The sequence below is a fragment of the Schistocerca serialis genome, chromosome 6 (genome assembly GCF_023864345.2).
Source record: "Schistocerca serialis cubense isolate TAMUIC-IGC-003099 chromosome 6, iqSchSeri2.2, whole genome shotgun sequence".
Taxonomy (NCBI): Eukaryota; Metazoa; Arthropoda; class Insecta; order Orthoptera; family Acrididae; genus Schistocerca; species Schistocerca serialis.
Genome location: NC_064643.1, coordinates 158,616,779 through 158,633,466, shown reverse-complemented (window position 1 = coordinate 158,633,466; position 16,688 = coordinate 158,616,779). Strand labels below are relative to the sequence as shown.

General features: G+C 43.3%; 1 protein-coding gene across 1 annotated transcript in view; it reads left to right on the top strand.

Annotated features, from left to right (window-relative positions):
- Positions 1-238: 238 nt before the first annotated feature.
- Positions 239-16,688, top strand: part of LOC126484456 (cytochrome P450 6k1-like) — a 65,225-nt gene continuing 48,775 nt past the window's right edge. Inside the window, exons 1-2 of the mRNA XM_050107977.1 lie at positions 239-327; positions 9,288-9,514. Coding sequence (XP_049963934.1) covers positions 9,295-9,514 — 220 coding nt within the window. The 5' untranslated portion in view covers positions 239-327; positions 9,288-9,294. The remainder of the gene's footprint in view (positions 328-9,287; positions 9,515-16,688) is intronic.

Below are 16,688 nucleotides of genomic sequence, written 5' to 3'. Positions count from 1 at the left end.
TGTCCTATGTGCAAATAGAAGAAAATCAGCCTAATACCGATATTTCAGATACTTGCGGAGTGTAGTAAGGCAATGTGTGTCCCGTAGTGATTTGCTGTGTGGGTGACTGGCCCACGGACTCTGTCTGGCCTTGAAGTGATGCGGCGCTTTTATCGCAGAGAGCGTCTGACACGTCACGACGAACGACGCGCCCTCGCAGATTTAAATGCGGCTGCCGTGAGAAGGCAACACAGTCCCCTCTCGACAGCTGCGGCGCGGTTCATATCCCGGACCCTGCAGCCGTCATCGCCGGCCCTACAGCTGCCAGGCGCTGCTTGCTCGTTACAGGTCGGTGTGCGTCTGGCTATCAGCACTCTTTGTAGGTCAACTGAAGAATGGCTTTGACCAATGACTTCATAATTTACTCATAGAGATTATAATCCCAAACAGCCGGCCGGAGTGGCCGAGCGGTTCTAGGCCCTCCAGTCTGGAACCGCGCGATCGCTACGGTCGCAGGTTCGAATCCTGCCTCGGGCATGGATGTGTGTGATGTCCTTAGGTTAGTTAGGTTTAAGTAGTTCTAAGTTCTAGGGGACTGATGACCTCAGATGTTAAGTCCCATAGTGCTCAGAGCTATTTGAACCATTTTAATCGCAAACTAAACTGACACTCGGCGCGCTGTCTGATGGGAGCAACTGTAAATGGGAAATACCTTTACGGTCGCACCCACCAGCCATCACACCCACTGTCAACTTAGTTTGCGCGTATAGTATTAATGTCTTTATTTTCGAGCCGTAGGTAATAAATGGATTATCTTCTGTGGCAAGGCGTCATCATTGTAAACTGAGATAAATGAATGTGTTCTTAAAAGACAGGGCTAGACACTGTGTACGATTTTTGTCGCTTGCATTAATTAAAATCATTTGTTCGTTCCAATTTATTCGATACTTATTTTCGTTCTTAGTCAGTTTGAGATATTTTGGAAGAATCTTTTTTCATTCTGAACAATTTTTACTTTTTGATATTCGTTTGTAGGTATAGATTTATCTGTTCCTATGGATATGGAAGACTTGAAGCAAGATCCATCAACTGCAGTACAGAATACAAATTTTACAGGTGTCGCTTTTTTCGCCTTCGCTAGCACTAATGTTACTACGATATTCTGCAATCGATACTAGTAGTACCGAAAGCTAAAAGACCGACTACGAAAAATTAGTATCCCGTACTTCAGTTGACCTAGCAAAGACGCAAAGCGACGTACGTAACATTGGCACCCTTTACCTCAGCTGAACGATGAAGGTAGTATCCTATGTAGGTCAACTGAAGAACCGAATACAAATCTTATTTATGTCGCTTTTTTTCGCCTGCGCTAGCGCTAGTACTATTATCCTATTCTTCAGTTGACCTGTATAGTCCAACTGAGGTACGAGATACAAATTTTACGTATGTCGAGCTTTTCGCCTTCACGAACACTAGTATCCTATTCTTCAGTTGACCTGCTCAGGTCAACTGAAGTACGGGACCCAGAAGAAGGCCGCTGCAATCGTGGCCGAAACGTTGGTTTTTCTCCAGCAGCAGTAGTTTTTACATTATGACGCGGTACCATACCCAGAAAACTTTTATGTCGACTGACTCTGGCCGCGGAAGCCTATGCAATTATACGGGATATAATATTGCTGTTGTAGGTTTTGTCGCTATCGTTAGTACTACAATGACGATTTTCAGTCGATACTATTAGTATAGAAGACGAAAACAATTTGTATCCCATATTTCAGTTGGCCTACATTGGTCAACTGCAGACTAGGATACTCGTGCTAGCGAAGGCGAAAATGTCGACCTACGTTTGATTTATATCCCTTGCTGCAGTTAACTTATACAGATTAGGTGAAGTTCAGGATACAACTCATGTATGTCTACTGAGGTATTCCATGCTAACGTTACTTCTGTCCCTTTTTCCCCTTTCTTTTTTGCACTAGTATCCCATTCTTCAGCTGAGCTAAATAGGATAACTGAAGAATAGGATTCTAGGACTCAAAGAACCGATGCACTTAATATATGTTCAAAATATGAATGTACGAGTACATGATATATGGCCACCATTTGTATCTCTGTCCTGCATTTCTTTGTTTCTCAACATTCGTCTGTTAAATCTGTGCAACACATCATCTCTGGTAACTTCTGACATCATTGGTCAAAGCCGACAGGTTGTATCCTATTCTTCAGTAATAACCCCTGTGCGGTACATCTAGCATGTCAGTATTTAACACCAGTGCTTCCACTTTCATTCTATGTTCTCACTGCAATAAAAATCGTCAACGCCGAGGCGTAAGGCAGTTGTTTCTTATGGAACGTAATCAGAGAGAGAAACACGTGCTTGACCTGGTCTTCTCAGGTAATGAGACATCACGCCACCTGAAATATTAATTTCCAACAGTTGGTGCCTTGTCTGCAATAGAAAACTTTCTGGTAGTAACAGCATTGCTCTATCGTGTGAATTCATGTGGGACTGATGCCTCTAGGCACTATGGGACTTAACTTCTGAGGCCATCAGTCTCCTAGACTTAGAAGTACTTAAACCTAACTAACCTACGGACATCATCACACACGTCCATGCCCGAGCCAGGATTCGAACCTGCGACCGTAGAAGCAGCGCGGTTCCGGACTTAAGCTCCTAGAACCGTTCGGCCACAGCGGCCGGCTCATGTGGGACTCCTTGGAATAATCTTTATGAAGTAAGGGTCTACAAATATAGCGAACTGGCATCTTAAATGTACGGTGTTATGCTTAGGTGCAGAACCACCTTTTTAGAAAACCTGTGAGGCGACTTTACAGTCATGGTGGTGGCTTTGTACGCCACCATCTCGAAGCTAAAGGTTAATTTTCAAACAGAAAGAGCGCCATGTGACATGTCAATTCAGATATAGAATTACACGAGAAAATAAAAGGTGTCTCTCACCAGGGCACAGTTTCATTCACCTTCTAGTTGTTATCCGCTTAACACATTCCTCGTCACTTTAGCCAAGTTTCCTGCAAGAGGGAGCCAGTACGGCGCGGCTGCAGAATGACATGTTGTTCTTGTTGTGGTCCTCTGTCCTGAGACTGGTTTGATGCAGCTCTCCATGCTACTCTATCCTGCGCAAGCTTCTTCATCTCCCAGTACCTCCTGCAACCTACATCCTTCTGTATCTGTTTAGTGTATTCATCTCTTGGTCTCCCTCTACGATTTTTACCCTCCACGCTGCCCTTCAATACTAAATTGGTGATCCCTTGATGCCTCAGAACGTGTCCTACCAACCGATCCCTTCTTCTGGCCACGTTGTGCCACAACCTTCTCTTCTCCCCAATCCTATTCAATACTTCCTCATTAGTTATGGGATCTACCCATCTAATCTTCAGCATTCTTCTATAGTACCACATTTCGAAAGCTTCTATTCTCTTCTTGTCCAAACTATTTATCGTCCATGTTTACCTTCCATACATGGCTACACTCCATACAAATACTCTCAGAAACGACTTCTGACACTTAAATCAATACTCGATGTTAACAAATTTCTCTTCTTCAGAAACGCTTTCCTTGCCATTGCCAGTCTACTTTGTATATCCTCTCTACTTCGACCATCATCAGTTATTTTGCTCCCCAAGTAGCAAAACTCCTTGACTACTTTAAGCGTCTCATTTCCTAATCTAATACCCTCAGCATCACCCGACTTAATTCGACTACATTCCATTATCCTTGTTTTGCTTTTGTTGATGTTCATCTTATATCGTCCTTTCAAGACACTATCCATTCCATTCAACTGCTCTTCCAAGTCCTTTGCTGTCTCTAAGAGAATTACAATGTCATCGGCGAACCTCAAAGTTTTCATTTCTTCTCCATGGATTTTAATACCTATTCCGAATTTTTCTTTTGCTTCCTTTAGTGCTTGCTCAATATACAGATTGAACAACATCAGGGAGAGGCTACAACCCTGTCTCACTCCCTTCCCAACCACTGCTTCCCTTTGTTGTCCCTCGACTCTTATAACTGCCATCTGGTTTCTGTATAAATTGTAAATAGCTTTTCGCTCCCTGTATTTTATCCCTGCCACCTTCAGAATTTAATAGAGAGTATTCCAGTCAACATTGTCAAAAGCTTTCTCTAAGTCTACAAATGCTAGGAACGTAGGTTTGTCTTTCCTTAATCTAGCTTCTAAGATAAGTCGTAGGGTCGGTATTGCCTCACGTTTTCCAATATTTCTACGGAATCCAAACTGATCTTCCCCAAGGGCGGCTTCTACCAGTTTTTCCATTCGTCTGTAAAGAATTCGTGTTAGTATTTTGCAGCTGTGACTTATTAAACTGATAGTTCGGTAATTTTCACATCTGTCAACACCTGCTTTCTTAGGGATTGGAATTATTATATTCTTCTTGAAGTCTGAGGGTATTTCGCCTGTCTCATACATCTTGCTCACCAGATGGTAGAGTTTTGTCAGGACTGGCTCTCCCAAGGCTGTCAGTAGTTCTAATGGAATGTTGTCTACTCCCGGAGCTTTTTTGCGACTCAGGTCTTTCAGTGCTCTGTCAAACTCTTCACGCAGTATCCTATCTCCCATTTCATCTTCATCTACATCCTCTTCCATTTCCATAACATTGTCCTCAAGAACATCGCCCTTGTATAGACCCTATATATACTCCTTCCACATTTCTGCTTTCCCTTCTTTGCTTAGAACTGGGTTTCCATCTGAGCTCTTGATATTCATACAAGTGGCTCTCTTTCCTCCAAAGCTCTCTTTAATTTTCCTGTAGGCTGTATCTATCTTACCCCTAGTGAGATAAGCCTCTACATCCTTACATTTGTCCTCCAGCCATCCCAGCTTAGCCATTTTGCACTTCCTGTCGATCTCATTTTTGAGACGTTTGTATTCCTTTTTGCCTGCTTCACTTACTGCATTTTTGTATTTTCTCCTTTCATCAATTAAATTCAGTATCTCTTCTGTTACCCAAGGATTTCTATTAGCCCTCGTCTTTTACCTACTTGCTCCTCTGCTGCCTTCACCACTTCATCTCTCAAAGCTACCCATTCTTCTTCTACTGTATTTCTTTCCCCCATTCCTGTCAATTGTTCCCTTATGGTCTCCCTGAAACTTTGTACAACCTCTGGTTCTTTCAGTTTATCCAGGTCCCATCTCCTTAAATTCCCACCTTTTTGCAATTTCTTCAGTTTTAATCTACAGTTCATAACCAATAGATTGTGGTCAGAGTTCACATCTGCCCCTGGAAATGTCTTAAAATTTAAAACCTGGTTCCTAAATCTCTGTCTTACCATTATATAATCTATCTGATACCTTTTAGTATCTCCGGGATTCTTCCATGTATACAATCTTCATTTATGATTCTTGAACCAAGTGTTAGCTATGATTCGGTTGTGCTCTGTGCAAAATTCTACCAGGCGGCTTCCTCTTTCGTTTCTTACCCCCAATCCATATTCACCTACTACGTTTCCTTCTCTCCCTTTTCCTACTGACGAATTCCAGTCACCCATAACTATTAAATTTTCATCTCCCTTCACTATCTGAATAATTTCTTTTATTTCATCATACATTTCTTCAATTTCTTCATCATCTGCAGAGCTAGTTGGCATATATACTTGTACTACTGTGGTAGGCGTGGGCTTCGTATCTATCTTGGCCACAATAATGCGTTCACTATGCTGTTTGTAGTAGCTTACCCGCATTCCTATTTTCCTATTCATTATTAAACCTACTCCTGCATTACCCTTATTTGATTTTGTGTTTATAACCCTGTAGTCACCTGACCAGAAGTCTTGTTCCTCCTGCCACCGAACTTCACTAATTCCCACTATATCTAACTTTAACCCATCCATTTCCCTTTTTAAATTTTCTAACCTACCTGCCCGATTAAGTGATCTGACATTCAACGCTCCGATCCGTAGAACGCCAGTTTTCTTCCTCCTGATAACGACATCCTCTTGAGTAGTCCCCGCCCGGAGATCCGAATGGGAGACTATTTTACCTCCGGAATGTTTTACCCAAGAGTACGCCATCATCATTTAACCATACAGTAAAGCTGCATGCCCTCGGGAAAAATTACGGCTCTAGTTTCCCCTTGCTTTCAGCCGTTCGCAGTACCAGTACAGCAAGGCCGTTTTGGTTAGTGTTACAAGGACAGATCAGTCAATCATCCAGACTGTTGCCCCTGCAACTACTGAAAAGGCTGCTGCCCCTCTTTAGGAACCACACGTTTGTCTGGCCTCTCAACAGATATCCCTCCGTTGTGGTTGCACCTACGGTACGGCTATCTGTATCGCTGAGGCACGCAAGCCTCCCCACCAACGGCAAGGTCCATGGTTCATGGGGGTAGGCAGAATGACATATTTCACTATTTTTAATTACCTTACTATGTTTCACTTCACTATTTTTAATTACCTTACTATGTTTCACTTCACTATTTTTAATTACCTTACTATGTTTCACTTTTACATATCACGCTTCATCAGTCAGTTTTCACAGTGTGTTTTGAAATTGTGAGTAAATACTTAGACACACATGAGCAAAATTAAAAGTTACCACCATATTATTTAAACGGAGGTAACATCAAAAGCAGCTTTCTTTTATCTAGGTCAAGCAAAAATTGATCTACGGAATAACTTTATTTATGTGGTATTTTCAATTACTCATTTCGTGTGTGTTTCGGTAAACCGTAATTTAGTGGAGTAATACAAATCTTTGTTTGAACTGTTAATGGCCAATAGTTTACCAACATTGACGAAGGTTTATAAGCAATCTGCTGCCCCGTTTTCGTAGCGAAGAAACAGGTGGCTGAATTTAAGTGAGACCCTTCATAGTTTGGAGATGGTCCAAATGCAGGACGTACAAATAATAGAAATTCGGGTGAAAACCGGAGAGGAAATGCGCAACATTTTAATGGCCAGTAGGCAGTCAAGGGTGTATTAAACACATGAAACTGAAGAAACAGAACAAATTTCGCGGTGCATTCGGCTCCTAAATCTACATGTGCAAAAGAATTGTGCCGAATGAGGGATGTTTCTGTTGAATGCTAACCACAAGGAAATGCGAGAAGGAATGTCTCAGCGTCGTGTGGACTGTTTTAAAAGGAATACCACAAATTTTGAGCAACTATACTTTTAGCTGAATGTGACCTGAGCTGCCAAAGAAAGCACTGCACACAAGGCGGTGGCCGGCCGTTAGAAAGCAGGAAAAAATTAATTTGGGCAACAGGAAGGTAATGGCCGTTGTTTTGCTGAATTGGAAAGAAGATCTTATACAGTTCAAAGAGAAAACAGTAACTGTCGAATACTTTGAAACATAATAGACGAACGGAAAGACAGATGAGGTCTGGTTTAGAAAAGAACAAATGGTCGTTTTTAAAGGTGCTGCTCAGCTGGAAATACGATGCACTTGAATTACAAAGTCGTGTGATGTCCACACAGTTCCAGTAGGTATGGAACGTAGCGAGTTCTGTCTTATCCAGTGTAAAAGAAATTTGCGGATGGGAACGCTTTAAGTCCTAGTTGCAGTGTGTACAATCTGTTCGTTTTTACAAAATACACTAAGGCGAGGGCTGTCTTTCAATCATTTACAAAAACAATGAAACAACAAAACGTATTGTACATATCGTGTTATTGTTTCTCAAGATATTCTTCTTTAAAATATATACATTTTTGCATGCGCTCAAACGAAATCTGTAAAGTGCGTTCCCCACTAATGTTGGTACTTCACAGGATTGCAGGAACTGATATAATCAAGATTGTAAATTTTTGTAGACATGTTAGACACGTCTATCAGCATTTTGCTAAGACAACTGAAGTCCTTTTTGCAGAAGACATAAGCGCAGATTTATCTTCGTGAACATCGAACAAAGAGTGAGCGATACTAATCATTGCTTCTTTAACTACTTCCCCGTCACTGAAAGGTTTAGTCCCTTTTAGTTAAAGCTTGACAGACCCTTAAGAAGCCATTATCATGCTACTATTTTGCTTAGCTGCGTTAAGAACAATGTGTCACATACAAATCACGTGACTCCACCTACACTCACAAGCTCTCAAGTTATGCAGGACAGCGTCAAAAAACATTGCTCAGGAAGATGCTGTCGGTACAAACAACAACGTTCATAAAGAGCGAACTCACTGCTTGCAGCAAAGTTTTGTTGTGATTAAGGTGACTCTTCTCCAATTCCCAGCAATAAAGGTCTAATATTTCTTCAGGGAGAAAATGAGTACAGCTCTGAGCGCACAAAAAATAGTTTTTTTGCTGAAATTTAATATCGGCTGGTACCGGCGGAGGTTCGAGTCCTCCCTCGGGCATGGGAGTGTGTGTTTGTCCTTAGGATAATTTAGGTTAAGTAGTGTGTAAGCTTAGGAACTGATGACCTCAGCAGTTAAGTCCCATAAGATTTCACACACATTCGAACATTCGAAATTTAATACCGGAAATTGTCGGAACAGAAATTTGCTTACGAAGGGCGCCAGGAGATCTAACAGAAGCGATTTGAGTGGCTTACGTAGGCTCAGCGGGACGAACTCATTTTTTTTCTGCACATCTGTACATAGTAAAAAATACGAGTTTATATATATATATATATATATATATATATATATATATATATGTGTGTGTGTGTGTGTGTGTGTGTGTGTGTGTGTCTGTGTTTTGTAATCAACAGTGTAGTAGAGAATGACATGCACTTTAAATGACAAAAATGTCAGTGCTTACAAGTATATAGACAGAAAACATATTGCTGCCATAAATCCGCACCTAGACACAATACCTAACGAATGATATACCACACCTCAAAATTAGACCAAATTAGATAAGACATGTCATATTTGGATTCAGCAGCCACAAAATAACCTTTAAATATCGAAATATGGCGGGTAAGGTAAATAAAAGTCATTTGGTGACCAATGCAAACGACTGGCTTATAAGCAGAATTCTGTTCATGAAGGATGACGCCATTTTTCGTAGGAAAGTCCAGTGTAACCATTGGAATAAGTAGTCGTTTTCATGCGAGCCTCGTGAATGAAGCAGCTTCGCAGGAGGCGGTTCAGCTTAGAACACCCGGAGAGTTGATTTTTGTTTATTTTCCTGCTTGCGAGAGTATATCCGTAGATTCGGGTGATTCAGCTTTGTTATGAGCATGTCATTAGGTGTGAAGCATAGTTAAGACAATCTATAGACGGGGTTGAAACTAAGATTAAATCTCTTTTACTGGTAACAGGTTTCCACGTCCATTTGAGCTTTTCCTGGCATTCCGCCGGATGCTGACGCCGTTTCCCTATTTCCTTTTTCCAGACTGCTGATGGCGCTGCTCTTGGACTCGTGGATCGCCGAGTTGGTCGTCGTCTTATCGGCGGCCGTGCTCGCCCTCTACTTGTGGTTCTCCAGTGCCTATAGTTACTGGAAGAGCAAGGGGGTGCCGTACGCCAAACCTACCGCCCCGTTTGGAAACTTCCGGAGAACCTTTCTAGGCCAGGAAACTGTCGGTGTGACACTGCTGAAGATACACAACCAACTGCCAAGTAAGAAATTTTAAACTGTCGTCAATGATTAGGAAATATACACTATTAATTAAGTGAATCTGTCCTGCAAGCTGTAATGATGTAAAAATGTTCTGTGCGTTTGTAACACACCATTTTCTCGCCGCGCCTGTGACTTCGTCCCGTGGCTGTAGCGGCCAGCATTCTGGTGTCTAGGACAATGAGGCCCTCTGCAGCCTGAAAGCAATGGGCAAGTCTGTACCTGATACTCCTCAGTGGGTTGCGGGGAGGGCTCTGGATCCAGCTCAAGAGCGAGTGACTTTCCCAGGATGGGAGGTGTCCGTAGCACCCTACGGGAGCTGCAGTTAGACCGTTATTACACTACCATATTTCTTTATCCAATATCTTTGTCAAATATCTTTGTCAAAGAAATTTGATGGTGTAATATGGAACTTCGTCAAATGTCGTCAAATATTTGATCAGATCTAGGGCGACGCTGTATATTTGATCAAAGAGGTCGCTTGCCTTCTGTTCACTGCAATGTGACATGTTACCACGTGGAGCGCTAGCATCGCTGCAGCGTTCTGTCGTCTGTAGTGTTTTTATAAACATTGCCGGTAAATACAATTGGTTATACCGACAACTACAAAATTAATAGAGATGTATAAAGCTGATGAGGCGCTTTACAACGTGAGGCACACTGAATACAAAAACAGATTAGGAAGATTGGAAACCTAACCTAACCTAACCTAACCCTCTCCTGTAGCAAGAAATCAGAGTGTTACAGTGGGCCTGTCTTCTGCAGATATAGCAGTTAAAAAATGGCTCTGAGCACTATGGGATTTAACTGCTGAGGTCATCAGTCCCCTATAACTTAGAACTACTTAAACCTAACTAACCTAAGGACATCACAGACATCCATGCCCGAGGCAGGATTCGAACCTGTGGCCGTAGCGGTCTCGCGGTTCCAGACTGCAGCGCCTAGAACCGAACGGCCATCCTGCCCAGCAACAGTTCTTAAGTGAGTATTGTGCTTTGTGATATGAGGATACACTTCACTGAGCACATACTGAAATGTATGCTCATCCATTCTTAAGTATTTTAAATATACAACTTGACGTCCTCCACTATAAGCTCACGTAACAAGTTTTGTTGAACGCTTTTATCGTGTCGTCATGAAAAAAAAATGGTTCAAATGGCTCTGAGCACTATGGGACTTAACATCTGTGGTCATCATTCCCCTAGAACTTAGAACTACTTAAACCTAACTAACCTAAGGACATCACACACATCCATGCCCGAGGCAGGATTCGAACCTTCGACCGTAGCATGTTGTCGTAAAACCCAGGGCTTCACCCAAGTGCGTTTCCTTTCTTTTCCCGCTGCTCTTCCGCATGTGCACACAGTACAATTGTGGTACATGCAATTGCTGTTGACAACAAGTTGTTGTTGTCAACCGTCTTGAACTTTGACGAAAAATATGATGACAGTGTAATACCCCTTTTTAGCGCCATGTCAAAGATCTTTCTCAAATATATTTGACGAATATTTGATTACATCTTTCATCAAATGTTTGACAAAGAAATTTGGTAGTGTAATGCCGGCCTTAGCATCAGCAGGAAACATGCAATGATAAAGCATAATTCTGTTTTGGCTGTAAGGACTAAATGTCAATACTCTCTAACACAAAAAACAGCACATCAAGAAGGAATTACCTCAATGGGACTGAAATCTACGATAATGATGGAACCTGAAGAAACCACGCTCGGGGCGCAAACCCAGGTCTTCTTGCTTACTAGGCAGAAATGCTGAGCATTACACCACCGCAGCACTACAGTCAACATTGCTGTACAAACTACCCAAGTCGTATGCCCTCCCCAACACAAACTACAATTCATATCTCCAGCTTATCGTCCCCCTACACTGATATGAATTGAAGTTTGTGTTGTGAAGGGCACTGGAGTTGAGTAGTTCGTACAGGGGTGTTGACTGTAGTGCTGTAATGGTGTAATGGTCAGAATTTATGTTTCGTAAGACGGCAGCCTCATGTTCGCGTCCTGGTTGTAACATTAATTTTAATTCATTTCTTCAGCTTCCATCACTGTCGTAGATAAAAGTGATACTTAAATGTCCCTGGGAAAATATAATTATAAGGTCAATAAGGGATGTTACGTACATATACAAACAAATGATTACATTTTCAGAAAACTGGATTATTTATCCGAGAGAAAGAGCTTCAGAAACTCAGCAACTGACTAATCCATTGGTCCACCTCTGGTTCTTATGCAAGTAGATATTCAGCTCGGCATTGATTGGTAAATTTGTTGGACGCCCTTCTGAGGGATATCGTACCAAATGCTGCCCAGCTGGCGCGTTAGGTCGTCAATGTCCCGAGGTGGTTGGATAGCCCTGCCCATAACCCTAAAAACGTTCTCAGCGTAGTATAGATCCGACGACCTTATTATTCAAGGTAGGGTTTGATAAGCACGAATACAAGCAGTAGAGACTCTCTCGGCGTGTCAGCGAGTATTATCTTGCTTAAACGTGTGCCCAGGATGGCTCACCATTAAGGACAACCAGACGAGGCATGGAATATCGTCGACGTAACGCTGTGCTCTATGCTGGTTGCAGATGACAGCCAACACCTGCTATGAAATGAGATGGCACCCCAGACCATCACTCCAGTTTGCTTAACTGTAAGACGAACGACTGGTCTGGGGCTGTCTGGGCGTCTCCAGACCTCTTTACTGGTGACTGGGCATCAGTTCAATGTGGGATTTATCAATGAAGAGACTTGTACTGCCGTCAATGAGATTCCAGGCCAAAGACATGTCTGGGGATACCAACCTGTCGCCCGCCATTCATCCCGACAGCCCAGAGTGATAGAATACCAACCTGACTGTCGCCTGCCATTCATCCTGACAGCCCGGAGTGACAGAATACCAACCTGACTGTCACCCGCCATTCATCCTGACAGCCCGGAGTGATAGAATACCAACCTGGCTGTCGCTCACCCCTCATCCCGACAGTGCGGAGTGATAGAATACCAACCTGATTGTCGCGGGCCATTCATCCCGACAGCTCGGAGTGATACAATACCAACCTGACTATCGCCTGCCATTCATCCCGACAGCCCGGAGTGACAGAATACCAACCTGACTGTCGCCCGCCATTCATCCCGACAGCCCGGAGTGATAGAATACCAACCTGACTGTCACCTGCCATTCATCCCGACAGCTCGGAGTGATACAATACCAACCTGACTATCGCCTGCCATTCATCCCGACAGCCCGGAGTGACAGAATACCAACCTGACTGTCGACCGCCATTCATCCCGACAGCCCGGAGTGATAGAATACCAACCTGGCTGTCGTCTGCCATTCATCCCAACAGCCCGGAGTGATGGCCTGGGGTACCATTTCTATTCATAGCAGGACCCCTTTGGTTTTCATCCACGGCCCGCTTAGAGCTCCGCAATATGTCGTCTATACTTGACGCCTCGTTTACTTGCCCTTCATGGCAAGCCCTCCTGGACCTACATTTCAGCTAGATAATGCATGCCCACACGCGGCGAGAGTTTCTACTACTTTTATTTGTGGCTGCCAAACTCTAAATTGGCCAGCAAAGTAGCTCGATCTGTCCCCAATTGAGAGCGTTTCGAGCATTATGTGCAGGACCTTCCAACGAACTTGAGAGTTTGACGCTCTAACGTGCTAGTTGGACAGAATTTGGCATTATATATGTGATGAGGACATTCAACAACTCTGTCAACCAATGCCAAGCAGAATAACTGCTTGTATTAGGGCCAGAAGTGGACCAACGCGTTATTATTGGATTGCTCAATTTGCGAAGCTCTTTCTCTTCAATAAATCATCCAGTATTTCCGAAATTGCAAACATTTGTTTGTCTGTACATGTACATTAAATCTACCGTTTTACGTGCCGTTGGGATAATTCCGTCGTCGTGTAACTTTTTTTTTTTTTGCCTCACTGTGTAATTTTAGGGAGCTGTTTCGAACGCTGTCTGCAGAAGGTGCTGTTATGGAGTGTATTTCGATAGTCGGCAGTTAGTGGCAAAGAAAAGTTGGCAAGTCCCCATTGCGTGGGCCTGAGGACCGGAATAGTCGTTTGCACGTCTTATAGGCGAGAGCGGCTGTTTAGTGGCCACACTCATTATCGGTAACAATCGGCTGGATAGCTGGCCGCAGGGCCACAAGCTAGCGGAAGTTATCGTTCACGAAGGAGACTGCACTTGGCGTAGTCTAATAGAACACAGTAAATTCGTTTCTTCCCGGTGTAAACTTGTAGCGCTGTGTTTCTGTATTTATCTTTTCTGGCTTTAGACCGTTGTCTGATACTGCTTGTGGAAGAGATACTCTGCATGATCAAAAGTATGAAAATGACTTACAAGTTCGTGGCGCTCTCCATCGGTAATGCTGGAAACAATATTGTGTTGATGACTGCTTCCACTCTCGCAGGCATACGTCCATCCAGGTGCTGGACGGTTTCTTGGGGAATGACAGCCCATTCTTCACGGAATGCTGCACTGAGGAGAGGTATAGATGTCGCTCGGTGAGGCCTGCCACGAAGTCGGCGTTCCAAAACAGCGCAAAGGTGTTCTATACGACTCAGGTCAGGACTCTGAGTAGGCCAGTCGATTACAGGGATGATATTGTCGTGTAACCACTCCGCTACAGGCAGTGCATTATAACAATTCCTCGAATGTGTTGAAAGATTCAATCGCCATTCCAAAATCGCTCTTGAACAGCTGGAAGCAAGAAGGTGCTTAAAACATCAGTGTAGGCCTGTACTTTGATATTGCCAAGCAAAACAATAAGGGTGCAATCTCCCTCCATGAAAAACACGAGCACCCAATAATACCACCGCCTCCGAATTTTACTTTTGGGACTACACACGTTGAAAGATGACGTTCACCGGACATTCGCTAAAACCACACCGTGCCATCGGATCGCCACATTGTGTACCGTGATTCTTCAATCCACACAACGTTTTCCCACTGTTCAATCGATCAATGCTTACGCTCCTTACACCAAGCGAGGCGTCGTTAGTCATTTACCGGCGTGATGTGTGGCTCATGAGCAGCCGCTCGACCGTGAAATCCAAGTTTTCTCACCGCCCGCCTACCTGTCGTAGTACTTACGGTGGATCCTGATGCAGTTTGGAACTCCTGTGTGATGGTCTGGATATATGTCTGCCTATTAGACATTACGACCCTCTTCAACTGTCGGCGGTCTCTGTCGGTCAACAGATGAGGTCGGCCTGTACGCTTTTGTGCTGTACGTGTCCCTTCACGTTTCCACTTCACTATCAAATCGGAAACAGTGGACCTGTGGATGTTCAGGAGTGTGGAAATCTCGCGTACAAACGTATGACACAAGTGACACCCAATCACCTGTGCACTTTCGAAGTCCGTGAGTTCCGCGGAGCGTCCCATTCTGCTCTCTCACTATGTCTAATAACTATTAAAGTCGCTGATGTGGAGTACCTAGCAGTAAATGGCAGCACAATGCACCCAGATATGAAAAACGTATGTTTTTGGGGGTGTCCGGATACTTTTGATCACATAGTGTATCACTAAGATGGGGCAGAAACCAGTTTGAAACGAGGTAGTGGCAGCGTTAGAAAATTGCAGCGAAATGCAGGAAGGTCTGCAGCGGATAGGCACTTGGTGCAGGGAGTGGCAACTGACCCTTAACATAGACAAATGTAATGTATTGCGAATACATAGAAGGAAAGATGCTTTATTGTATGATTATATGATAGCGGAACAAACACTGGTAGCAGTTACTTCTGTAAAATATCTGGGAGTATGCGTACGGAACGATTTGAAGTGGAATGAGCATATAAAATTAATTGTTGTTAAGGCGGGTGCCAGGTTGAGATTCATTGGGAGAGTCATAGAAAATGTAGTCCATCAACAAAGGAGGTCGCTTACAAAACACTCGTTCGACCTATACTTCAGTATTGCTCATCAGTGTGGGATCCGTACCAGTTCGGGTTGACAGAGGAAGTAGAGAAGATCCAAAGAAGAGCGGCACGTTTCGTCACAGGGTTATTTGGTAAGCGTTATAACGTTACAGAGATGTTTAGCAAACTCAAGTGGCGGACTCTGCAAGAGAGGCGCTCTGCATCGTGGTGTAGCTTGCTGTACAGGTTTCGAGAGGGTGTGTTTCTTGATGAGGCATCTAATATATTATTTCCCCCTACTTATACCTCCCGAGGAGATCACGAATGAAAAATTAGAGAGATTCGAGCGCGCACGGAGGCTTTCCGGCAGTCGTTCTTCCCGTGAACCATACGCGACCGGAACAGGAAAGGGAGGTAATGACAGTGGCACTTAAAGTGCCCTCCGCCACACACCGTTGGGTGGCTTGCGAAGTATAAATGTAGATGTAGATGTAGATGTAGATGAAAGCCAAATTTTTACTGAAAATTAAGGTAAATGTATAGCAGTTTACAATTGTTTTAACAGCTTGTATGCATCCGTTTAGCTTTTATTAATATCCCTGCTCTTTTAGTCATACTTTCTAATAGATTTTACAGCTGTTTCGAATATGTAGCTCATGTAACTACGTTTTGTCTCGGGAATTCAATCAAACCGTCCTTTACTGTGACCTTCCGTATTCTTATTTTCTTCTTAACTACTGTCGACAGATTTCCGATTGGGTTTATGTCTGGGCTATTCTCAGGACACGGGAGGACAGTAACAACATTTCCATCCAAAAATCTTCCCACATACTTAGCCTAATGTATGGCGCACCATCATGCATAAAAACATAATCTTCACCATTAAACAATTCCTTATCAGGAGACAGACGTCTCTTTTTTAACACGTTGAGGTACTGTCCTTGATTCATAGAACCTTCAACAGTGTACAGGTTAATTCCTTATCAGGAGACAGACGTCTCTTTTTTAACATGTTGAGGTACTGTCCTTGATTCATAGAACCTTCAACAGTGTCCAGGTTAATTCCTTATCAGGAGACAGACGTCTCTTTTTTAACACATTGAGGTACTGTCCTTGATTCATAGAACCTTCAACAGTGTACAGGTTAATTCCTTATCAGGAGACAGACGTCTCTTTTTTAACACGTTGAGGTACTGTCCTTGATTCATAGAACCTTCAACAGTGTACAGATTAATTCCTTATCAGGAGACAGACGTCTCTTTTTTAACACGTTGAGGTACTGTCCTTGA